Source organism: Cherax quadricarinatus, chromosome 2 (genome assembly GCF_038502225.1).
Source record: "Cherax quadricarinatus isolate ZL_2023a chromosome 2, ASM3850222v1, whole genome shotgun sequence".
Classification (NCBI taxonomy): domain Eukaryota; kingdom Metazoa; phylum Arthropoda; class Malacostraca; order Decapoda; family Parastacidae; genus Cherax; species Cherax quadricarinatus.
In genome coordinates, this window is record NC_091293.1 from 77610458 (window position 1) to 77638059 (window position 27602).

Genomic DNA, 27602 nt, shown 5'->3' on the forward strand with positions numbered 1-27602 from the left:
AAGTACCATTCGTCTCCATTCACTCCTATCTAATTACACGCTCACGCACGCTTGCAAGCATATATATACACACCCCTCTGGGTATTCTTCTATTTTCTTTCTAGTTCTTGTTCTTATTTATTTCCTCTTACCTCCATGGGGAAGTGGAACAGAATTCTTCCCCTGTAAGCCATGAGTGTTGTAAGAGGCGACTAAAATGCCGGGAGCAAGGGGCTAGTAACCCCTTCTCCCGTATAAATTACTAAATTTAAAAGAGAAACTTTCGTTTTACTTTTTGGGCCACCCTGCCTTGATGGGATACGGCCGGTGTGTTGAAAGAAGAATAAGTAACCTAAGAATAACCTGTCATAACTGTAGTTTTGACCTATGGATCAGACTGTTAAAAATTTGCCAATCTAACTTTTTATCCAACTACCACCCCAAAACCAAGTTTCAGAAAAAGTGACAATGTAGGGTGTTGTCTGTTGGTTGATCTCTCCTGAACTGCCCATTAAACATATAACAATAATGAGTTTCAGCTAAAATACTATTAAATCAATATTCTTACAAGCTGACTCTGAGCTTCTTCAATATCACGCATCAGCTGATCTCTCTGGCGACACATTTCTTGCTCCATTTCAGCTTTACTGGCAGCAATAGCAATCTCCGCTTCTTTTTGCAACCTAAAATTGAAGAAAAAGTCTAATCAATGTCTTGACATATAATAATACATTTTCTTCTTTTTACACCTTAACACTTCATTAACAACAAACTACAGGTTCAATAACAAGAACATTCTTCACTAACAACAAATTACAGGTTTATTTAAAACAGAAAAGTAAGGTTTTTATTCTTGCCTTCGTTCTTGCTCCTTTAAAAGCTCCTCTTTTGTAAAGTAAAAATCCATCTTCTTTGAAGTCTCCCGGTTAGAATCTTTGCCTTTTACTATATTGCCAAATCGGAAGTAGTAAATGCCAGCAAGCACCAGTCGATCATTGTGATGCAGCTGTACAGGAAATACAAGTAAATGATTAACAGTAAGCTTACAACCTTAGAATCATTTCGCTATAAGAAAACTTCACATAGTATTATAGTCATGATACATCTTTTGCATGACTCCATGCTGACCTTTATTGTTTGTTTATCACTCCGATTGTCTCCCAATGAGATAGGGAGAGAGGGAAAGAAAGAAAATATTCCACACTAAATTTACAAACGCTAGTGTTGGTAAACATGATAAAAGCTTATTAAGCAAGAAGTGGTGGTGAGCAACATTTAGAGAGAAAAGTATACATGTAAAACACTCTTTAGTAAATAATAATTGATTAATAATGAATCCAGACTAGAGAGTATTTGCTCAACAGTTGGACACATTTAATATCACAAAAGACTTTTACAACTTCGACATTTTGGTCCATCCTGCATCATTATCAAATTATTTTTTCATTAACACATCGGCAGATTCGCACCAAGGAAGGGTGGCCCGAAAAAGAAAAACTTTCATCATCATTCACTTCATCACTGTCTTGCCAGAGGGGTGCTTTACACTACAGTTATGAAACTGCAACATTAACACCCCTCCTTCAGAATGCAGACACTGTACTTCCCATCTCCAGGACTCAAGTCTGGCATGCCGGTTTCGTTGAATCCCTTCATAAGTGTTACTTTGTTCACACTCCAACAGCACGTCAAGTATTAAAAAACCATTTGCCTCCATTCACTCCTATCAAATACACTCACGCATGCTTGCTGGAAGTTCAAGCACCTCGCACACAAAACCACCTTTACCCTTTCCCTCCAATCTTTCCTAGGCTGACCCCTACCCTGCCTTCCCTCCATTACAGATTGATACACTCTTGAAGTCATTCTATATTGTTCCATTCTCTCTACATGTTCAAACCACCTCAACAACCCTTCCTCAGCCCTCTGGATAATAGTTTTGGTAATCCTGCACATTCTCTTAATTTCCCAGCTACAAATTCTCTGCATTATATTCACACCACACATTGCCCTCAGACATGACATCTCCACTGCATCCAACCTTCTCCTCGTTGCAACATTCATCACCCATGCTTCACACCCATATAGGAGTGTTGGTATAACTATACTCACATACATTCCCCTCTTTGCTTCCATGGACAAAGTTCTTTGTCTCCACAGACTCCTAAGTGCACCACTCGCCTTTTTCACCTCATCCTTCATAGACCCATCTGATGACACGTCTACTCCTAAATATCTGAATACATTCACTTCCTCCATACTCTCTCCCTCCAATCTGTTATCCAATCTTTCATCACCTAATCTTTTTATCCTCATCACCTTACTCTTTCCTATATTCACTTTTAATTTTCTTCTTTGACATACCCTACCAAATTCATCCACCAACCTCTGCAACTTCTCTTCAGGATCTCCCAAAAGCACAGTGTCATCAGCAAAGAGCAACTGTGACAACTCCCATTTTGTGTTTGATTCTTTATCTTTTAACTCCACACCTCTTGCCACGACCATTTCATTCACTTCTCTTACAACCTCATCTGTAAATATATTGAACATCCATGGTGATATCACACATCCTTGTCTACCTACATACTCTAACCTGAGCCTCACTATCCTTGTAAAAACTCTTCACTGCTTTCAGTAACCTACCTCCTATACCATACACCTGCAACATCTACCACACTGTCCCCCTGCCCACCCTGTCATATGCCTCTTCCAAATCTATAAATGCCACAAAAACCTCTTTAGCCTTATCTAAATACTGTTCACTTATATGTTTCACTATAAACACTTGGTCTCCACACCGCCTACCTTTTCTAAAGCCTCCTTGTTCATCTACTATCCAACTCTGTCTTACTCTTAATTCTTTCAATAATAACATTACCATACACTTTACCAGGAATACTCAACAGACTTATTCCCCTATAATTTTTGCACTCTTTTATCCCCTTTGCCTTTATACAAAGAAACTATGCATGCTCTCTGCCAATCCCTAGGTACTTTACATTCTTCCATACATTTTTTTAAATAATAGTACCAACCACTCCAAAACTATATCCCCACCTGCTTTCAACATTTCTATCTTTATCCCATCAATCCCAGCTGCTTTACCCCCTTTCATTCTTCCCACTGCCTCATGAACTTCCTCCACACTCACAACTGGCTCTTCCTCACTCCTACAAGATGTTATCCCTCCTTACCCTATGCACGAAATCACAGTTTCCCTATATTCAACAACATTTAACCCCTAAACTGTCCACACACAGATTTATGTTCACGAGCGGCAGGCTCCGAACGTAGATCAGCGTTTTATTTTTCATTCTTTCAAAATTGGTGCGATAGGCCCGAGTCGCCTAGACACGAGAGAATGGATGTGCTCACTCAGTATGCGCACTTTGAAAAAAATCGAGGATGCTGGAGTACCACGTGGTAACACCAGTTAGTTTCAGCTACATCTTGGGTCAACATCATGGCAAACCCCCGCGATTCAGTGACGCCTCGGCGTATTAACACGACTATTCCCGGAAAGTGATACAGAATGCGAGTTTAGTGGTTTTGACTCCAATATAGCCACTAAAGATCAAGGAATTAGCGAAACTTTTGTTGATAACCCAGACGACCCTCAAGCCATGACCTCTGGGGTGGCCAGTGTGGCCATACCAGACCCTCAACCCAGCACTTCTGAGGTGGCCAGTGTGGCCACAACAGACCCTCAGCTCAGCACCTATGGGGTTGCTAGTGTTACTTCCCAAAAGCAACTCCGCAAGAGGAAATTATCATTTTCCATGTGTTATGGTGATGATGATAGTGAAAGCGATAAGTGACGACGATGAAATCAATTTTATGCCAACAGACGATTCGTCGAGTGAAAGTGACCATTTTTCTCCAGTGAAACGTACTTTTAGGCGTCATAACCTATGTTCAGGCAGTGTGCCATATGTAGTCGGTGGCAGGTCACGATCCGAAACCCCAGCTAGTGATAGTGATAATGAAGGTGAATATGCTGGGATGGAGGAAGAGGGGGGTGGCATGGTGCCTGGACCTCGTGGCGCAGTGGGTGGGCATACAAAGGACCGCCCAGCACCCTTTTCAACCATGTGCTGCTTCTACTCCTGTCCCCCCCCTCCTGCTCCCCCACGCCCCATGCCACAGGTGCACCCTGCACCATGTGACCGCAAATGGAACTGGACAGAAAGTACACCATTTGTGCCACATCCTTTCAATTTTGATGCCAGTGGAAGTGGCATCATGCCACACTGTCCCATCACAAATGAGTCTACAGAGTTAGACTATTTTCAACTATAATTTGACGAGCCAATAATGAGCCTAATTGTTACCCAGACCAACATGTACTACCAGTATACAATGGACCACACAGATGTTTCAGTCTTCACGGCTGCGCAGGTGGAAAGATACAACTGTGGCTGAAATGTATTTATTCCTTGGCACTGTCATGCTTATGCCACACACCTATAAGAACAATATAGCACACAACTGGCCCACAGACCACTTCATCAGTACTCCAGTCTTCCGTGACGACCTTCCCTGCAACAGATTCACTCTGTTGCTATCAATGTTGCACTTCTCAGACAGGAATACGCCAAACAAAATCTGGGAATTGTTTATGTATCTGAAGCAAAAATTCAGTGCCTACTTTTATCCATTCAAGAACATTGTTGTCGACGAGTCCTTAGTTCTGTTCAAGGGATACTGTCATTCAAACAATATATACCAAGCAAATGTAATCGCTTTGGTATAAAACTCTGTTATGTGTGACTGAGACTGGTCTTGTGTTAGATGTCATTATCTACACAGGGAAAAGTACACTCGGTGATACCAGGCACATGTTGAGCATTTCTGGGGATTTTGTTTGCAAGATGATGGGGCCATACCTAGGCAAAGGTCATACATTGTTCACAGACAACTGGTATACAAGCCCTATGCTTGCAGATTTCCCATGTGTGAACAATACTGATGTATGTAGAACAGTGAGAAGTAGTAGAAAACACATGCCAAAGTTCACTGGAGGAAGTCTAGTAGAAGCGTTTCATGCCGACATCATGGCACTGACGTGGCATGACAAACGAGACGTGACATTGCTGTCACCCATCCACAGAAACGTGATGGTAAAGACAGACAGACAGACTGAGTAGGTTCAACAATGAACCTATTGTAAAGCCAGCTGCTGTCATCGACTATATGAACAATATGCGACTAGTCGACAAGTGTGACATCATGATAGGGTTTGTTGACTGTGTGTAGGAGTCGCAAGTGGTATATAAAAGTTTTTTTCCACCTTGTAGACAATGCAATGCTCAATACCTTCAACATATAGGAAATAAAGACTGGGAAGCGACAACGATATGCACAATTCACCCTCAATATCATCAAGCAGATAGCGAAAAATTATGGTACCACACCTATACCTGTCACTCCACAGCGACCTGTCACCTCACAACAGTGACCTGTCACTCCACAAGAAGAGGGGGGGAAGTGCCCAACCGAATAATCCCTAACTGTCACTGCCTGGTACCATTACCATCTACTTCAAAGAAGAAGTACTCTCAGAAAAAGTGTGTTGTGTGTGCTTACACTAAACAGCGACCCCCGAGTGCGAAAAGCAATATGGGGTGGCACACTGTATGAATCCATGCTTCTTGGAGTACCATACAGTGGTGGACTTCTAGAAACATAAATGGGACTTGTAAATACCTTGTATATATATATATGTAAACAATAGTATGCGATTGAACCAGATGTACAAATTCATATATCAGTGTAAACATGCGTGTTTGTGACAGTGTGATTACTAATTCCGTACCAAACATTTGTGTCTCAACAAGAATTGGCTATGAAATCAAAAGATCTGCAACAAAACATTATCAACATGAAAACAACAGAAAATAGAAAAGAACTGGAAAAATCGATAAATGTTTATTGTTTATGCAAGCGGCAGTGCTCCATGTTGCTGACACTCATTTAGCACCAACTTCGTTGGCTTATATCTCGGCAAGTACTGACCCTAACTTTTTTTTATCCTATACCATTTATTAAAATGCACTCTTCAATTTAAAAACAAAATTATTTTTTTTATTTTTCAAAGTATTCGGAGCACTGTGCAGGCGAACATATATCTACATTTGGACAGTTTAAGGGTTAACTATTCCTCAAAATATTCCCTTCATCTTCCTGATACTTCTAACTCTCCATTTAATAACTCTCCTCTATTTTAACTGTCAAATCCATTTGTTCCCTAGGCTTCCCCAAGGTATTAATCTCACTCCAAAACTTTTTCTTAGTTTCAACAAAATTTGTTGATAACATCTCACCCACTCTCTCATTTGCTCTCTTTTTACACTGCTTCACCACTCTTAACCTCTCTTTTTCTCTCCATATACTATTCCCTCCTTGCATCAGTTCTACTTTGTAAAAATCTCTCATATGCTAACTTTTTCTCCCTTACTACTATTTACATCATCATTCCACCAATCGCTCTTCTTCCCTCCCGCACCCACTTTCCTGTAACCACAAACTTCTGCTGAACACTAACACTACATTCTTAAACCTACCCAATACATCTTCAACCCCATTACCTATTCTCTCACTAGCTCATCTATCCTCCAATAGTTGTTTATATCTTACCCTAACTGCCTCCTCTTAAGTTTATACACTTTCACCTCTGTCTTACTTGCTGCTTCTATTTTCCTTGTATCCCATCTACCTTTTACTCTCATCATAGCTACAACTAAGAAGTGATCTGATTCACGAAATCGTAATGAAACGATTGCAAACAAACCATACCACGAGCGGGGATAGAACCCGCGATCAGAGTCTCAAAACTCCAGACCGTCGTGTTAGCCACTGGACCAGCTAGCCACAATAAGATTCGTCCAACTAGGTATATTTCTACACCATAGGAAGGTTAGCATAGGCACCACTGTGACCAAAATGCAATTGTCACAGTGGTGCCTATGCTAACCTTCCTATGGTGTAGAAATATACCTAGTTGGATGAATCTTATTGTGGCTAGCTGGTCCAGTGGCTAACGTGACGGTCTGGAGTTTTGATAGACTCTGATCACAGGTTCTATCCTCGCCCGTGGTATGGTAAGTGATCTGATATATCTGTGGCCCCTCTATAAACCTGTACATCCTGAAGTCTACTCAACAGTCTTATCTACCAATACATAGTCCAACAAACTACTGTTATTTCGCCCAACATCATATGTTGTATACTTATTTATCCTCTTTTTCTTGAAATACGCATTACCTATAACTAAACCCCTTTCTATACAATGTTCAATCAAAGGCCCCCCCCCATTATCATTTACACCTGGCACCCCAAACTTACCTACCACACCCTCTCTAAATGTTTCTCCTACTTTTGCATTTAGGTCCCCTACCTCTCTCATTTGGTTCTAAGGTTCCTATACATACACTTAACATCTCCCAAAATCTTTCTCTCTCCTCTACACTCCTCTCTCCTCCTGGTGCATACACACTTATTATGACCCACTTTTCATACCCGACCCTTATTTTAATCCACATAATTCTTGAATTTATCAAATTATATCTTTATAATAATGGTTCAAGATAGACCAAAATGTCTATTGTTCCAGCCATAGTATCACAAATTTTAAATCTATTTAAATACAAAACTTATTTAAGTATGCAAATTTTGCACTTAGTTTTATAAATAATAACTTTAGACTTGCCTGAAATGATGGGTGAACTGGAAGTTATACACTATTATACCCCAAATATATCACAATATTCAAATCCATCTTACCGTGTGAGGAGAGGATATTAATTTGCCATTGACATATGTATCTCTGCCTGCCTCTGGAAGTAGTTGCAGATCACCATTTTTATTCTTTATGGAACTGAAATAAATTATCAATCCTAAATAATGAGGTGATAGGGTAATTGAACTGATTAATTCAGAGTTGTGCATTTCAAATGATTCGCCTAACCCTTTCAGTGTCGGTCATGTTGTATCACGGCTTTGAAGCCAGTGTCAGTCCCATAGTATGACGCCATAAGCTCAGCTCACCCAGATAAGCTGTGAGCTGTAAATTTGGGCCTAGATATGGGAGAATGGGTCTATGTGGTAGGTGTGCACCATATAAAAAAATCCTGCAGCATGTGGTGCACAAGGAAAAAAAAAAAACTGCGAATGTGTTTTTGGTTTACAACAGCGACTTTGTGATGTATTTCTTTAAGGCTTTTGAGGTTGTATTTTTTTTTTTTTGGTCTCATTTGATAGAATGGAAGACATATTACAGAAATAGAGATAATTTTGACTAGTTTCAAGACTGAAAGTAGCTTGAAACCGAGCTCAAAGTAGCAGAAATGTTCGATTTTTGCTGATATACCAGAGTACACAAATGATGTAACTTGTCCAACATAGAGTCCAACTGGCCAATCTAATACACATTTAGGAATGCACTGACATTTATACAATTATTACAATAATGCAGTAGTCTGCATAACTAAATTTTCTATTTTTTTGTGCGAATAAAAGTTAAAAAATGACAAGCAAGCATAATAAAAGAGGAGCCTGGAGACGTGACTGAGGAACAGGGGAAATGTTTATTTAGTGCCAAGAATGTCTATATTGTTTATTATGGACCCTGTTTTCAAACTGGTAATTGTTGAATTTTGTATGAAACTGGCCAAATTACAGATTTCTGATCACTTTATTGGATAGTTGATATGGTTAAATGGGCAGTTTCTTGTACTCAATCGATAGAAAGAATACTAGTGAAATAGCTATGAGTTTGGTCAACTGGAACAGTGGAATTGGCCAAAAATAAGAGTGTAAAATGGGCAAAATTGCTGATGTGTAAATATCACTGAGATCACTAAATTTGTGAGAGCATAATTCCTTAGTTTTCCATCAAATTTTGTACTTTTGGTTTCATTACCTTCAGAAAAAGATTCTCTATCATTTCATATTTTTTTTTTTTTGAGAGTTCTTCAACCCTGGGAGCAAGTTTGTGAGCAGGAGTCTCAACACTGAAAGGGTTAAAACTCTCATATCTTAGTATTCCTGTCTGCACTTGAAATCACCATTCATGCTTAAAGTCATATATTAATTTCTATATCCACAAATGACTAATCCCTTAACACTCAAATCAGTTATCACATTTCCAATTCAGTTTCATGTAAACGTATCCCGTGCCATACTTGTGATCATATTACTAGTTTCTCTACTCTCATAACCTCACCCTTACACTCAGTGTGTATCTCTCAGTTTAGCACATGCTGGTTTACTGTCCAGGGTTACATAGTACTAGATCAAACATTCTGCCTTATTGTCCAAGGTTACACAGAGCTAAATCAAACATTCTCACATATTGTCTGAGGTAACACAGTGCTAGATCACACACTCCGACTTACTGCCCAAGATTTACCTCTTGATTTCATAGGTCATCAATGCTGTAACCCAGACCAATTATTATTATTATAATCAAAAAGAAGTGCTAAGCCACAAGGGCTATACAGCGCTGCAGGGTAGGGAAGGAAGTGAGGGTAATGGGCGGTAGAAGGGGGGAGGGATGATCAGTAGGTTACAGAAAACAGCGGGGCAAGGGATAGTGCGGGGGTAGAGGGCAGCAAAAGATTGAGGTAGAAAGGGCTGAAGGTAAATAACAGGTATCATCAGAGTTTGTGAAGTCAGTCACTTGTTGTCAAAAAGTCAATGAGAGTCTCTGGATGAAAGGTGGGTCCATCAGCGAGAAGGGAAGGTAAAGAGAGCAGCGGAGCGAAGACGACGTTGGAGGTATATTCTGCATGCTCGTTGATAAAGTGGGCAGTGTAATAGAATGTGGCTAACCAATAATATAACCTGACAATTCTCACAGAGAGGAGCAGGGTGCCTCTCCATGAGATAACCATGAGCAAGACGAGTATGGCCAATGTGAAGACGGGAGAGAGTAGTCTCCCAACTTCGACACTGGTGACAAGAAGACGGCCAGTAACCTATACTCGGTTTAATAGATTAAAGTTTGTTACCGAGCAGAGTAGACCAACGTTGTTGCCAACGGGTGTGAAGGTGGGTAGCTACTGCAGCAAAATAATCCGTAAATGGAACACCTCTATATGAAACTGGTAGGTCATGTACTGCTGACCGCGCAGCAGTGTCTGCCTGTTCATTGCCCTGTACGTCAACATGACCAGGGACCCAACAAAAAACAATATCTTTATGCTTGGAAGAGATGCGGCGTAGCCAAAGTTGGATACGGAGGACTAAGGGGTGAGGTATATCAAATTTCTGTATAGCCTGTAAAGCACTAAGGGAGTCTGAGACAACCACAAATGATGACATAGGCATAGATGCAATACGGATAAGTGCTGCAAGAATGGCATACAATTCAGCAGTAAAGATACTAGCCGAAGATAGTAAATGCCCTCGTACGACACTGTCCAGAAACACTGCTGCGAATCCTACCCCATCAGAAGATTTAGAGCCATCTGTGTACACTGCAATGGTATGAGAAGGAGAGTGGAAGTGGTCAAGAAAAAGAGCGGGAAGCTACAGTAGACAGTTGGGCTTTCGAGCAAGGGAGTGAGAAAGAACAGACTCAAACAGCTGGAACTTCCCAGGGGGGTAGGGAAAAGTGAGATGCTACATGAACATAGAAAGGTGGTAACTGAAGAGAAGAGTGAATGTAGGCGAAGGGAGAAGGGACGGAGCAAACAGGGGCGGCGAACAAAGAATGTCTACTAATATTGGTGACCATTCTATAAATGGAAGGATTGCGGAGATCATGAGAGTGTACATTGTAGCGAAGGCAATGGGCATCACGGCGATTGGATAAGGATGTAACGTTCGCTTCTGCACAGAGGCTCTCAACAGGGGAAGAGCAAAAAGCACCAAGGCATAAACGTAATCCTTGGTGATGGATGGGGTTAAGGCTAGAGAGATTAGCAGGAGAGGCCGCTGAATAGATCTGGTCACCATAATCAAGTTTCGATAAAATGAGGGCGGAATGTAGGCGAAGGAGAGTTCGACGATCAGCTCCCCATGAAAGATGAGCAAGGGTTTTAAGAAGGTTCAGCCGGCTGTGACAAGTTGCCTTCAGAGAGGTAATGCGAGGTTTCCAGGATAACCTATGGTCAAAGAGGAGGCCTAGAAACCTGACTGAATCACGTTCAGGGATATGGGAGCCATAGAGGTACAAAGGATGATCGGAGATGACAAAGTGTCTAGTTAAAGTAATTTGGCGAGTTTTGGTACTGGAAAATTTAAACCCATGTGTGGTGGCCCAATTGGAAACACGGTCGACAGCATGGTGGAGAGAAATTGTAATGAGGTGAGAGTCAGCGCCTGCACATGCAAAGTCATCAACATAGCGAAGTCATCAACATAGAGTGATGACCAAATATTGGATGGAAGACTAGAGGCCAAATCATTTATAGCAAGGAGAAAAAGTGTTGTGCTCAGAACACATCCCTGGGGGACACCTTCAGCTTGGATAAAGTCCAGGGAGAGCACATTATTAACCCGAACACGGAAATGTCTGTCAGTTAAAAAGTTCTTAAGGAAGGATGGTAGATTGCCTCGAAGGCCTAAGGAGTGGGCTTGGGCCAAAATATTTAACCTCCAAGTTGTGTCATATGCCTTCTCAAGGTCAAAAAATATGGCAATAACTGAGTGGTTATTCGCAAAGGCATTACGAGCATACGTATCCAAGCGTAGTAAGGGGTCTATGGTAGAACGGCCCTTACGAAAGCCATGTTGACGAGTGGAGAGACTGTTGTGCGTCTCTAAATACCACACTAAACATCTATTTACCAGGCGTTCCATCACTTTGCAAACTGCACTGGTAAGAGCAATGGGATGATAGTGGGAGGCTTCATGTCCCGTAGTACCCGGTTTGCGGAAAGGGAGAACAATGGCAGATTTCCACAGCTGTGGAAGAACTCCCTGTGAGCAAATAAGATTGAAAAAGCGTAATAGGACTGCAAGGGCTGACTGATGTAAATATGACTCACGAAATCGTAATGACACGATTGCAAACAAACCATACCACGGGCGGGACTGAACCCGCAGTCAGAGAGTCTCAAAACTCCAGACCGTCGCGTTAGCCACTGGACCAGCTAGCCACAATAAGATTCGTCCAACTAGGTATATTTCTACACCATAGGAAGGTTAGCATAGGCACCACTGTGACCACAAATGCAAGTTTTTACAGACGAATCTCCAGCTAGCGAGGCCATGACGAACTCTAGCTCAAGTCCCCTCAATGCCGTCAACATGACTCATGAAATCGTAATGACACGATTGCAAACAAACCATACCATGGGCGAGATTGAACCCGCGGTCAGAGAGTATCGAAATGTGAAAGAAGAGAAAGATCATGAGCTTGGGTAGAATTCCGGACTGTGATGATGCGCTTACCACTCTTAAGAGCATGAAAGGAAATATCTCTACCAACGTGGCATAGGAGCGCTTTGCCAATACTATGGTCGGAAAGATAGGCAGTAGAAGAAGTCGGTCTTAATGTAAAGAATTTAGTCCATTGTGTGGTCTGAAACCGAGTGTGGAGAGGGAGTGCATGACATGTCGGTTTTTTCCGATTAGAATGGGAAGGTAACGAAGTAACATCATTAGGAGATTGTCGTTGACGTTTAGAAGTGGGATGGGCTGGCGATTCGAAAATCGCCGCACCGTAGAGGGAGAAGCCGGAAGCATAGTCAAAGGAGAGGGGAGGTCAGACAAATCGAAGGAGTCAGTGGAAGCCCTGGTACCTGAAGCGGGTGAGGAAACAGCACCAGCAAGAGGTACAGGGGCCTTAGGAATGTCCGAAGTGTGGCCAAAAGATGAGGCGAGGTCAGAACGGGGTGCGGTAACAATAAGGGGCCCGGGGGTAGCGGGGTCATGGATCGGGTACTCCATGGTTAGGTTACTTTTTTTTTTTTTTTTCTTAAAAAGAAAAAGAAAAGAAAGAGCCACTCATGAACCAACAGGTATTACTTGCCAGTCATGCTTACTATGCATTATATCTACAAGCACAGTATAGCACTGTCTGGATTTTTGGGGTTTTCCTAGGTAATTTACACTATGTATAATTGTATTTATGTGTACCTGTGAGACAGACAGAGATAGAGACAAAGAGGCAGAGATAGACAGACAGATACAGATAAAGACAGACGGAGATGGAGACAGCCAATCAGCCAGCCAGCCAAACAGATATTACACATTCCAGAATTGTTTCTCTTTACTTAGGGAATAGGTTTATAAGACATTCTGGCAGGATGACACCACCAGTGGTACCAAAACTGAAAGGGTGTTGCCCAAAAGTTGCACATGGGTTATTATCGAGATTTTTGACATTTCCTCAACCACTTGTGGCCACATCCACCCCAAAGCCACTAAACTTGGGGCCAACATCACTTTCCTCTTAAAAGGGGAGTGTTAACACGACATGGCATCAGTGAATCCCAGGTGTTTGCCGTGCTGTTTGATCTAGTTGGCACCCAATTAAACTGGTGTTCCCACAAGGTACTAAGTGGTCCCAAATTTTTTTAATACTGCGCACGAGTGTTAACCCTTTGAGGGTTTCAGCCGTACTAGTACGGCTTATGACCCAGGGCTTTTGACGTACTATTATTATATTTTATTATCACACTGGCCGATTCCCACCAAGGCAGGGTGGTCCGAAAAAGAAAAACTTTCACCATCATTCACTCCATCACTGTCTTGCCAGAAGGGTGCTTTACACTACAGTTTTTAAACTGCAACATTAACACCCCTCCTTCAGAGTGCAGGCGCTGTACTTCCCATCTCCAGGACTCAAGTCCGGCCTGCCGGTTTCCCTGAACCCCTTCATAAATGTTACTTTGCTCACACTCCAACAGCACGTCAAGTATTAAAAACCATTTGTCTCCATTCACTCCTATCAAACACGCTCACGCATGCCTGCTGGAAGTCCAAGCCCCTCGCACACAAAATCTCCTTTACCCCTCCCTCCAACCTTTCCTAGGCCGACCCCTACCCCGCCTTCCTTCCACTACAGACTGATACACTCTTGAAGTTATTCTGTTTCGCTCCATTCTCTCCAGATGTCCGAACCACCTCAACAACCCCTCCTCAGCCCTCTGGACAACAGTTTTGGTAATCCCGCACCTCCTCCTAACTTCCAAACTACGAATTCTCTGCATTATATTCACACCACACATTGCCCTCAGACATGACATCTCCACTGCCTCCAGCCTTCTCCTCGCTGCAACATTCATCACCCATGCTTCACACCCATATAAGAGCGTTGGTAAAACTATACTCTCATACATTCCCCTCTTTGCCTCCAAGGACAAAGTTCTTTGTCTCCACAGACTCCTAAGTGCACCACTCACTCTTTTTCCCTCATCAATTCTATGATTCACCTCATCTTTCATAGACCCATCCGCTGACACGTCCACTCCCAAATATCTGAATACATTCACCTCCTCCATACTCTCTCCCTCCAATCTGATATTCAATCTTTCATCACCTAATCTTTTTGTTATCCTCATAACCTTACTCTTTCCTGTCTTCACCTTTAATTTTCTTCTTTTGCACACCCTACCAAATTCATCCACCAATCTCTGCAACTTCTCTTCAGAATCTCCCAAGAGCACAGTGTCATCAGCAAAGAGCAGCTGTGACAACTCCCACTTTGTGTGTGATTCTTTATCTTTTAACTCCACGCCTCTTGTCAAGACCCTCGCATTTACTTCTCTTACAACCCCATCTATAAATATATTAAACAACCACGGTGACATCACACATCCTTGTCTAAGGCCTACTTTTACTGGGAAATAATTTCCCTCTTTCCTATGTACTCTAACTTGAGCCTCACTATCCTCGTAAAAACTCTTCACTGCTTTCAGTAACCTACCTCCTACACCATACACTTGCAACATCTGCCACATTGCCCCCCTATCCACCCTGTCATACGCCTTTTCCAAATCCATAAATGCCACAAAGACCTCTTTAACCTTATCTAAATAATGTTCACTTATATGTTTCACTGTAAACACCTGGTCCACACACCCCCTACCTTTCCTAAAGCCTCCTTGTTCATCTGCTATCCTATTCTCCGTCTTACTCTTAATTCTTTCAATAATAATTCTACCATACACTTTACCAGGTATACTCAGCAGACTTATCCCCCTATAATTTTTGCACTCTCTTTTATCCCCTTTGCCTTTATACAAAGGAACTATGCATGCTCTCTGCCAATCCCTAGGTACCTTACCCTCTTCCATACATTTATTAAATAATTGCACCAACCACTCCAAAACTATATCCCCACCTGCTTTTAACATTTCTATCTTTATCCCATCAATCCCGGCTGCCTTACCCCCTTTCATTTTACCTACTGCCTCACGAACTTCCCCCACACTCACAACTGGCTCTTCCTCACTCCTACAAGATGTTATTCCTCCTTGTCCTATACACGAAATCACAGCTTCCCTATCTTCATCAACATTTAACAATTCCTCAAAATATTCCCTCCATCTTCCCAATACCTCTAACTCTCCATTTAATAACTCTCCTCTCCTATTTTTAACTGACAAATCCATTTGTTCTCTAGGCTTTCTTAACTTGTTAATCTCACTCCAAAACTTTTTCTTATTTTCAACAAAATTTGTTGATAACATCTCACCCACTCTCTCATTTGCTCTCTTTTTACATTGCTTCACCACTCTCTTAACCTCTCTCTTTTTCTCCATATACTCTTCCCTCCTTGCATCACTTCTACTTTGTAAAAACTTCTCATATGCTAACTTTTTCTCCCTTACTACTCTCTTTACATCATCATTCCACCAATCGCTCCTCTTCCCTCCCGCACCCACTTTCCTGTAACCACAAACTTCTGCTGAACACTCTAACACTACATTTTTAAACCTACCCCATACCTCTTCGACCCCATTGCCTATGCTCTCATTAGCCCATCTATCCTCCAATAGCTGTTTATATCTTACCCTAACTGCCTCCTCTTTTAGTTTATAAACCTTCACCTCTCTCTTCCCTGATGCTTCTATTCTCCTTGTATCCCATCTACCTTTTACTCTCAGTGTAGCTACAACTAGAAAGTGATCTGATATATCTGTGGCCCCTCTATAAACATGTACATCCTTAAGTCTACTCAACAGTCTTTTATCTACTAATACATAATCCAACAAACTACTGTCATTTCGCCCTACATCATACCTTGTTGATAAATTAGACATGTGCAACTCTTGGGTATCTTTATTGAGGAAACGTTTCGCCACACAGTGGCTTCATCAGTCCATACCTAGGAGAAACTTGAAGAACAGGAGGAGAATGAGGTAATCAGTCCCTCAACCTTGAGTCGATGTGTTCAGTCCATCAATCTTGAGTAGAATACGGCAGATGAGCGGAGAAGCAGCTTATAAACCGTATGGCAGGAGAGGTGCAGCAGTCATAGGTGGTGTCACATTTGTTCAATGTGGAAGTAGGTCGTGCCCAACCTACTTCCACATTGAACAAATGTGACACCACCTATGACTGCTGCACCTCTCCTGCCATACGGTTTATAAGCTGCTTCTCCGCTCATCTGCCGTCTTCTACTCAAGATTGATGGACTGAACACATCGACTCAAGGTTGAGGGACTGATTACCTCATTCTCCTCCTGTTCTTCAAGTTTCTCCTATGTATGGACTGATGAAGCCACTGTGTGGCGAAACGTTTCCTCAATAAAGATACCCAAGAGTTGCACATGTGTCTAATTTATCAACATGTCGGTTCTCTGAACCATTCATCTACAAATCATACCTTGTATACTTATTTATCCTCTTTTTCTTAAAATATGTATTACCTATAACTAAACCCCTTTCTATACAAAGTTCAATCAAAGGGCTCCCATTATCATTTACACCTGGCACCCCAAACTTACCTACCACACCCTCTCTAAAAGTTTCTCCTCCTTTAGCATTCAGGTCCTCTACCACAATTACTCTCTCACTTGGTTCAAAGGCTCCTATACATTCACTTAACATCTCCCAAAATCTCTCTCTCTCCTCTGCATTCCTCTCTTCTCCAGGTGCATACACGCTTATTATGACCCACTTCTCGCATCCAACCTTTACTTTAATCCACATAATTCTTGAATTTACACATTCATATTCTCTTTTCTGCTTCCATAACTGATCATTTAACATTACTGCTACCCCTTCCTTTGCTCTAACTCTCTCAGATACTCCAGATTTAGTCCCATTTATTTCCCCCCACTGAAACTCTCCTACCCCCTTCAGCTTTGTTTCACTTAGAGCCAGGACATCCAACTTTTTTCATTCATAACATCAGCAATCATCTGTTTCTTGTCATCTGCACTACATCCACGCACATTTAAGCATCCCAGTTTTATAAAGTTTTTCTTCTTCTCTTTTTTAGCAAGTGTCTACAGGAGAAGGGGTTACTAGCCCATTGCTCCCGGCATTTTAGTCGCCTCATACGACACGCATGGCTTACGGAGGAAAGATTCTTTTCCACTTCCCCATGGACAATAGAAGAAATACAGAAGAACAAGAGCTATTTAGAAAAAGGAGAAAAACCTAGATGTATGTATATATATATGCATGTGCGTGTCTGTCAAGTGTGACCAAAGTGTAAGTAGGAGTAGCAAGATATCCCTGTTATCTAGCGTGTTTATGAGACAGAAAAAGAAACCAGCAATCCTACCATCATGCAAAACAGTTAAAGGTTTCTGTTTCACAGTCATCTGGCAGGACGGTAGTACTTCCTTGGGTGGTTGCTGTCTACCAATTTAGGCGTACTAGTACGCCTAAATTCTAGCGCCCTCAAATCTAGTGAGAAAGCTGGTAGGCCTTCATATGAAAGAATGGGTCTATGTGGTCAGTTTGCACAGTATAAAAAAAATCCTGCAGCACACAGTGCATAATGAGAAAAAAAAACTGACCGTTTTTTTTGGATTAAAACAGCGACTTTGCACTGTATTTTTGTATGGTATTTATTATTGTATTCTAGTTTTCTTGGTCTCATTTTATAGAATGGAAGACATATTACAGAAATTGAGATGATTTTGACTGGTTTTACAATGAAAAGTACCTTGAAATTGAGCTCAAAGTAGCAGAAATGTTCAATTTTTGCCAAAGTTCAAAAGAAAACAAATCATGCCAAGCGTCCAATACACGTCAACTGGCGAGTAATATTCTTTCGCAAGTGCGGCAATATTATTTATACCATTTTTTACACTAATGCAGTAGTCTGCATAACAGTAAATCTTCTATTTTTTTGTGAGAATAAAAATTCAAAGTGGAAAGCAAAAGAATGTAAGAGGGGCCTTGAGATGTGACTAATGAACAGAGGAAATGTCATTTTAGTGCCAGGAATGTGTTTATTCTGGACCCTATTCGGAAATTGGCTTCTTTTGAAATTTTTGTGAAATTGGCAAAATTGCTAAATTCTGACCACCTTATTGGATAGTTGAAATTGGTAAATGGGCGATTTCTTGTACTCATTCGATAGAAAAAAAGGAGTTCTAAAGAAATATTAATGTTTTTTGTCGACTAGTGCAGTGGAATTGGCCGAAAATGGGGCTCAAAGTGGGCAAAATCGCCGATGCGTAAACATTGCCGAGACCACTAACTTCGCGAGAGCATAATTCCGTAAGTTTTCCATCAAATTTCATACTTTTGGTGTCATTATGATCGGAAAAAGATTCTCTATCTTTTCATAAGAATTTTTTTTTTTTAATTTGGCCGACCCTGAGAACGAGTCTCAGAGAGGGCCTGTCGACCCTCAAAGGGTTAAGACCCATTCTATGCTGACGAGGCATCTCAGGCCAATCGTGCCAAATTTGGAGGCAGGAAAAATAAATCATAGATCTACGTTTGGAAAGCCAGGATTAAGAACCTAGATCTACGTTTGTACAGTTAAGGGGATAATGCATTTATGTACTAACTGCTTAAACTGAATGAGAAAACTGAGAAACTATACAGTGTATTATAAGTACTGTAATAATTAACAGATTTTTGTATCTCAAGAATCAAAGTTAATTATGAAAAAAAAAATTAATATTTAAAAATTACTAAGAATTAATATTTAAAAATTACTTTAAGAATTAATATTTAAAAATTACCATAAAAAAAAATAATTATAATCAGTTCAATTAGGATCACAATGTTCTGGTCATTAAAAATTTTTGAAAGTGCTTTATATGAGTACAGCATATCAGAAAGTATAATTAATGTTTACCAATGAACATTATCTGTGTGGAGTCCACGGAGGGTCAGATCACAGTTGGAGCGACCAAGAGAAGTGATTCCATTTTTAAGCTTATATGAGAGGGTCTCTGAAAGTTGTGGATCCTCACTTAGGTTGATCAGCACTGGACCTGTCTCCTTCTGTAAGAAATAAATTGAAGAAACATGAAGTCTAAAGTTTTGGATAAGATGTTAGGAATATGTTTTCAAAACGTGTGTTCTGTAATCCCCATGATATAAACTAAATGCTGATCTGAAATAGAATTAACAAAATATTGATAAAGGCAAAATCCAGCCAGTGGCTAGACTTCACCTGTGAGCACCGCAAATAAGTAATGAAATTAAAGTAATTTTTTTTTTCAACAAACTGGCTGTATACCACCAAAGCAGGGCGACCTAAAATGAAAGTTTCTCTTAAAATTTAGTAATTAAAATAATTAAATATGCCTTCAAATGAGGCAGCAGAAAGACCAAAACATATGTAACAGGAATATACTCACAGCAAACAAGAATGAATCATTTTCTCAATGGTGTGAAGCAGGGTTTCCCAAACCTTCTAGGACATGTACCATCTTTCCAAACTATGAGCATCCATGCAACACCCTTCTCCCCTTTTCCAAACTCTGTGTTTACAACTGCACGCATATTGATGCACATCCATTACCTTTGCTGTACAAACATGTTTTTACAACTGAACTAAAAGATAATTGCATGTATTTCAAACAGCCAAATTCATGACATCCTATGAGTTTGAATACTGCGAAGAATTATGTCAACAAAAGATATTACTGATATGCTGCTGTTTACCTACTGATACACAGAATGAGCCTGAATTTCAGAATAAAGGTCAGGGACACAGAGCAATAAAGTACAGTTTTACTCTTAGACCTTTCTCAGTGATAATTTTCATTACTCTGAGTGCAGAAAAAGTCCTCCCATGGGCATATTATGGCAAGAAGCATCAATATCCTGAAGATTCACTTAGAAAAGCTCTTGACTTGTACCCAGAAATCTACAATTTTTTTTTTAATTTGAAATTCATTTGCAATCGACCATAGATGGTAACTCCATTAATTGCTTTTGTTCATGAAATAAAAGGTGATAGGGAATCTTCAAAAGGACTGCACATCCAGGTCCGACATGGGTCCCTGGGAAGAAAGTACCACTGTAGCTGCTGGCTCGGTTGCATGAAGTGTTCAATTATGGGGCCTTTCACATGTACATTCAAGACAGTTTTATTTGTCTTGATGAAATCTTAAACTAATATAACCTGATCAGAATGTCAAGTGTCTTTCAAAATTGCTTTAACTTTACTGGAATTATCATTCACAACTCCCACACACAAGGCTCTCTACAAATGGGCAAATTAAAAACAAAATTAACAAATTCAATGCACCTCAGATCTTGGCCAGCCTGAGTGAAAATACACAACTCGTTTCTCCTTGTTTCAATCACACGATTTTTTTTCTTTTAACACATCGGCCGATTCCCGCCAAGGCAGGGTGTCCCGAAAAAGAAAAACTTTCATCATCATTCACTCCGTCACTGTCTTGCCAGAGGAGTGCTTTACACTACAGTTATGTGGCATGCAAAGAGTATGTAACCTTCATTCAGCGCATGTACACACCCTCATTTACAGGCTATCTCCCCCAACCAGAGAAACAGGTGACTGAGGGTTGACGATGGGGCCCCGTCGTTCAACCAGTACCCAGGTTCCAGTCAATGAGAAGATGGTTTTGGCAATCGCAGAGGTTATGTGGGTACCACTCCTGTCTGCCCTTGTCATTCCCATTCTAGAGCTGGTTGAAGCATGGTCTGCTCTCTAGTGGCTTCTATTCTGCCTTGCTTACCGTGGAGTGCACTAATACCTATTGCTGTACATAGTGTACACACTTCTGTTCTTGGGTGGTAAATGCAGCAGCGAGGAGACGGTTGGAGGCAGTGGAGATGTCCTGTCTAAGGGCAATGTGTGGTGTAAATATTGTGCAGAAAATTCGGAGTGTGGAAATTAGGAAAAGGTGTGGAGTTAATAAAAGTATTAGTCAGAGTCCAGAAGAGGGGTTGTTGAGGTGGTTTGGTCATTTAGAGAGAATGGATCAAAGTAGAATGACATGGAAAGCATATAATTCTATAGGGAAGGAAGGCGAGGTAGGAGTCGTCCTCGAAAGGGTTGGAGAGAGGGGGTAAAGGAGGTTTTGTGGGCGAGAGGCTTGGACTTCCAGCAAGCGTGCGTGAGCTTGTTAGATAGGAGTGAATGGAGACGAAAGGTACTTGGGGCCTGACGATCTGTTGGAGTTTGAGCAGGGTAATATTTAGTGAAGGGATTCAGGGAAACCAGTTATTTTCATATAGTCGGACTTGAGTCCTGGAAATGGGAAGTACAATGCCTGCACTTTAAAGGAGGGGTTTGGGATATTGGCAGTTTGGAGGGATATGTTGTGTATCTTTATACGTATATGCTTCTAAGCTGTTGTATTCTGAGCACCTCTGCAAAAACAGTGATAATGTGTGAGTGTGGTGAAAGTGTTGAATGATGAAAGTATTTTCTTTTTGGGGATTTTCTTTCTTTTTTGGGTCACCCTGCCTCGGTGGGAGATGGCCAACTTGTTGAAAAAAAAAAAAAACTTCTGTTCTAAATTGGTGAAGGATAATATAAGTCAAAAGTTTTCTGCTGTGTTTATTTTGCTCCCTTTACACCCAGGATAACAGGCCATTTGGACTCCTGGGCTGTAATAAGTTTGAAGTGATAGGCATTGAACTAGATATATCTAGTTGTGTGTGCATGAGAAGGAAGACAGAATGCTGGCTTCATTTACAGAGGAAAGTTTTTTTTTTTTTTTTTTTTTTTTTAACCCTTTGAGGGTTTTCGTCGTACTAGTACGTCTTACGCGTAGGGGTTTTTGACGTACTAGTACGCATAAATTCTAGCGGCCTCAAATCTCGCGCGAAAAGGCTGGTAGGCCTAGGTGTGAGAGAATGGGTCTGAGTGGTCGGTGTGCGCGGTAGAAAAAAAATCTGGGACCCAGTGGTGCATTGTGGGAATGCCCTCTTAGTAAACAATGTCCACCATGCCTCGCGGTAAGAAGCTCCTCACTCCTCGGCGAATTGGGACACTTTTGTTCCCCAGTGACAGTTCTAATAGTGATGGAAGTGCCAGTGAAGATGAGTTTCGTGGTTTTAGTGAGGTTTTCACCGAAACTAATGACCATAATATCGGTAATAGTGAAGAAAACCCAGACGACCCTCAGCCTTCCACCTCTGGTGCTGGGCCCTCGTGTTCACGTTCAGTTGTTCCAGAACCCAAGAGGAAACTTCTATTTTTCCAAATCCCCGACTCAGATGAGAGCATGGGTGATGATAGTGATAGTGAATATGAACTACAAGCTCTTCAAACTAGCTCCAGTAGTGATAGTGAAGTGCAATATTCCCCAGTGAAGCGTCAGTATATACGACGATATATGCGCTCTGGTAGTGTGCCATGTTATACCAAGGGGAAGGAGTGTATCTCGGAGTACATCCCGTGGCTGTACAACAGGAACAGACAGTGAAAATGACGAAGATACTGTTGCAATTGGGATGGAAAATGTGCGTGGTGGTAGTGGTGCCGGCGGTGAGGCACCAGCAGTGGGCCATGCTGCCACCCACGCTGCCACCCACGCCGCTGCCTCAGCTGATCTAGAACAAAGGCCACCATCCCCCACTCCCCCACCACACCAGCCTCCACAACCACAACCACCTGTCATTGTCCAGTACCCACCAGCAGACCGCACCTGGGAGTGGCAGGAAGCTGTCAATTTTGTTCCAAATCCCCACCAGTTTGATGGCAGCCAAAGTGGAATACGGCCATCTTGTGCACTTGGGAACAATGCCACTGAACTGGAATGTTTCGAGTTATTCTTTGACGAACCACTGATGAAAAGTATTGCCATGGAAAGCAACACATACTACGAGTACACCATGGCAAACACATTACTTTCACCAAAATCACGTCTACACCAGTGGAAGGAGGCAACTGTGGCTGAGATGTATCTTTTCTTTGCCACAATAATGCTTATGCCACATGTGTATAAGCACAAAGTGAAATCATACTGGTCAACAGACCCCCTGATTGCAACACCAGGTTTCAGTGATATAATGCCAGTGAATCGATTTGTGCTAATGTTACGTATGCTTCACTTCTCAGATAAAACCAGGCCTGACAGAACTGACAGGTTATGTAAGATTAGGAATGTGTTTGTGTATCTGAAACAGAAATTCAGTACGGATTTTTATCCCTTCAGGAAGCTTGTAATTGACGAGTCTTTGATTCTGTTCAAAGGAAGACTCTCTTTCAAGCAGTACATACCAAGCAAGAGGAAACGCTTTGGTATAAACTTGTTTGTGCTTTGTGATTGTTACAGTGGTCTGGTATTGGATATTATTGTGTACACTGGAAGTTATACATTGCAAAATACCAGGAAGTTATTGGGCATCTCAGGTGATGTGGTTCGAACAATGATAGAACCATACCTTGGTAAGGGGCATATATTATATACAGATAACTGGTACACAAGCCCCTCACTCAGTGATTTTTTGCGAGTGAACATGACAGATGTGTGTGGCACAGTGTGCAAATCGAAAACACATGCCCAGGTTTGACGCTGGCACTCGTAGAGGTGAGGTGCAGGCGTTTGCTGCCAATGACATCATGGCATTTTGGTGGCATGACAAACGAGATGTCACACTGTTGTCATCAATTCACCCTAATGAAATGGCAGACAGTGGCAGGCAGCATAGAGAGAGAAATGAACCCATTCTAAAACCTGCAGCTGTGATTGATTACACCTTCAACATGCGTTCAGTGGACAAATGTGACATGCAGATTGGGTTTGCTGATTGTGTTCGCAAGAGTTATAAGTGGTACATCAAACTGTTTTTCCATCTTCTGGACATTTCCATGCTCAATGCTTATAATATGTATAAGATGAGCACCAGAAACAAACCACAGTACGGCGAATTCTGTTTGTCTGTCATCAGACAAATAGTATTCAAGTACCAAGGAACAGCACCTGCAATTGACCGCCCACCAAATTATCAACAACTACCTGCTCGTCTGAAGCATGGTGATCACTTCCTGGTAAAACTGCCTGCTACTGCTTTCAAGAAAAAGGCTCAGAAGAGGTGTTACGTCTGTGCACATACAAAAAAACGCCCACAACAACGCAGAGACACTCGTTTTATGTGTGAGGAGTGTAAAACTCCACTGTGCATGACACCATGTTTCAAAGACTTCCACAGGCTGCAGAACTTCTAGAAACATTCCCTGTGACTGTATATGTGTATATAAAATATAGAAAAATAGTAATAAACAACATTTCATATCGTTTGTTTGTGTAAATATTTTCTGTAAACAAAATAATGACAACAGTGTTTACGCCCTTATTGTGTAGTATTGAAAAAGAAATAACTTACAAAATACTGATCATGTTGGCCTCAGAGGCCATAAAAGTTACTCAGAAAAAGAAAAATTGAAAAATAATTGAAAATAGTACATAAAAAAGTAAATAGAAAAATACCGGGTGACGGCAGTCGGCGATGTTACCATATGTTGTTCAATTTTGGCAAATTTCACACCTCCATATCTCGGTAAGTATTGACGTTAAAATTTTTTTGTTTAGCCTATAATGTTTAGAAAAAAAAAAAAAACAATTTTTTCATAAGAAAAAATAATTTTTTTTTTTTTTTTGAAATTTGGCCGACCCTGAGAATGACTTTCGGAGAGGGCCTGTCGACCCTCAAAGGGTTAAACAAGTCGGCTGTCTCCCACCGAGGCAGGGCGACCCAAAATGAAAGAAAATTCCCATAGAGAAAATACTTTCATCATTTAACACTTTCACCTCACTCACACAATCACTGTTTTTGTAGAGGTGCTCAGAACACAACAGCTTAGAAGCATATACGTATAAAGATACACAACATATCCCTCCAAACTGCTAATATCACAAACCCCTCCTTTAGAGTGCAGGCATTGTACTTCCCATTTCCAGGACTCAAGTCTGGCTATATAAAAATAACCGGTTTCCCTGAATCCCTTCACTAAATATTACCCTGCTCACACTTCAACAGATCGTAAGGTCCCAAATAACATCCGTCTCCATTCACTCCTATTGAACACACTCCCGCACACCTGCTGGAAGTCCAAGCCCCTTGCCCACAAAACCTCGCTTACCCCCTCCCTCCAACCTTTTCGAGGACGACCCCTACCCCGTCTTCCTTCCCCTATAGATTTAAACGCTCTCCATGTCATTCTACTTAGATTCATTCTCTCTACATGACAAAACCACCTCAACTACCCCTCTTCAGCCCTCTGACTAATACTTTTATTAACTGCACACCCCCTAATTTCCACACTCCAAATTTTCTGCATAATAGTTACACCACACATTACCCTTAGACACGACATCTCCACTGCCTCCAACTGCCTCCTCGCTGCTGCATCCACAATCCAAGTTTCACACCCATATAAGAGTGTTGGTACTACAATACTTTCATACATTCCCTTCTTTGCCTCCATAGATAACATTTTTTGTCTCCAGATATACCTCAACACACCACTCACCTTTTCTCCCCCTCATCAATTCTGATTAACCTCATCCTTTATAAATCCATCCGCCGACACGTCAACTCCCAATTATCTGAAAGCATTCACTTCTTCCATACTTCTCCTCCCCAATTTGATATCCAATTTTTCTTTATCTAAATCATTTGATACCCTCATCACCTTACTCTTTTTCTATGTTCACTTTCAACTTTCTACTTTTACACACACTCCCAAACTCATCCACTAACCTTTGCAATTTTTCTTTAGAATCTTCCACAAACACAGTATCAGCAGCAAAAAGCAACTGTGTCAATTTCCATTTCGTATTTGATTCCCCATAATTTAATCCCACCCCTCTCCCGAACACCCTAGCATTTACTTCTTTTACAACCCCATCTATAAATATATTAAACAAACATGGTGACATTACACATCCCTGTCTAAGACCTACTTTTACCGGGAAGTAGTCTCCCTCTCTTCTACACACACTAACCTGAGCCTCACTATCCTCATGAAAACTCTTTACAGCATTTAGAAACTTACCACCTATTCCATATACTTGCAACACCTGCCACATTGCTTCCCTATCCACTATCATACGCCTTTTCTAAATCCATAAATGCAATAAAAACTTCCCTACCTTTATCTAAATACTGCTCACATATATGCTTCAATGTAAACACTTATTCTACACATCCCCTACCCACTCTAAAACCTCCTTGCTCATCCGCAGTCCTACATTCTGTCTTACCTCTAATTCTTTCAATAATAACCCTACCGTATACTTTTCCTGGTATACTCGGTAAACATATTCCACTATAATTTTTACAATCTCTTTTGTCCCCCTTCCCTTTATATAAAGGGGCTATACATGCCCTCTGCCAATCCCTAGGTACCTTCCCCTCTTTCATGCATTTCTTCAACAAAAATACCAACCACTCCAACACTATATCCCACCCTGCTTTTAACATTTCTGTCATGTTCCCGTCAGTTCCAGCTGCTTTACCCCCTTTCATTCTACGTAATGCCTCAAGCACCTCCCCAACACTCACATGTTCTTCTTCACTCCTAAAAGATGGTATACCTCCCTGGCTAGTGCATGAAATTACTGCCTCCCTTTCTTCGTCGACATTTAGAAGTTCCTCAAAATATTCTCGCCATCTATTCAAAACCTCCATCTCCCCATCTACTAACTCCCCTACTCTGTTTTTAACTGATAAATCCATTCATCCCCTAGGCTTTCTTAACTTGTTTAGCTTCAAAAATTTTTCTGATTTTCATTAAAACTTCTTGACAGTGCCTTTCCCTCTCTATCTTCTGCTCTCCTTTTGCACTCTCTCACCACTCTCTTCACCTTTCTTTTACTCTCCATATACTCTACTCTTCTTATAACACTTCTGCTTTGTAAATACCTCTCATAAGCTACCTTTTTCTCTTTTATCACACCCTTCATCATTCCACCAATCACTCCTCTTTCCTCCTGCACCCACCCTCCTATAACCACAAACTTCTGCCCCACATTCTAATACTGCATTTTTAGAACTATTCCAACCCTCTTCAACCCTTTCCCCCCACTACTCATACTTGCACCAGCCCACTTTTCTGCCAATAGTTGCTTATATCTCACCCGAACTTCCACCTCCTTTAGTTTATACACTTTCACCTCCCTCTTACTTCTTGTTGCCATTTTCCTTTTTTCCTATGTACCTCTTACTCTAACCATAGCTACAACTAAATAATGATCTGATATATCAGATGCCCCTCTATAAACGTGTACATCCTGGAGCCTACCCATCAACCTTTTATC

At 41.2% G+C, this 27602-nt stretch overlaps 1 protein-coding gene across 4 annotated transcripts in view; it reads right to left on the reverse strand.

Moving 5' to 3' along the window:
• Positions 1 to 27602, reverse strand: part of LOC128684368 (kinesin-like protein KIF14) — a 269582-nt gene that overhangs the window by 94802 nt on the left and 147178 nt on the right. For all 4 annotated transcript variants that reach the window (XM_070089073.1, XM_070089083.1, XM_070089065.1 and 1 more), the window contains 4 exons: positions 19208 to 19356; positions 7765 to 7858; positions 837 to 985; positions 548 to 662 (listed from right to left, as the gene is read on the reverse strand). In XM_070089073.1, the coding sequence (XP_069945174.1) occupies positions 548 to 662; positions 837 to 985; positions 7765 to 7858; positions 19208 to 19356 (507 nt within the window). The remainder of the gene's footprint in view (positions 1 to 547; positions 663 to 836; positions 986 to 7764; positions 7859 to 19207; positions 19357 to 27602) is intronic.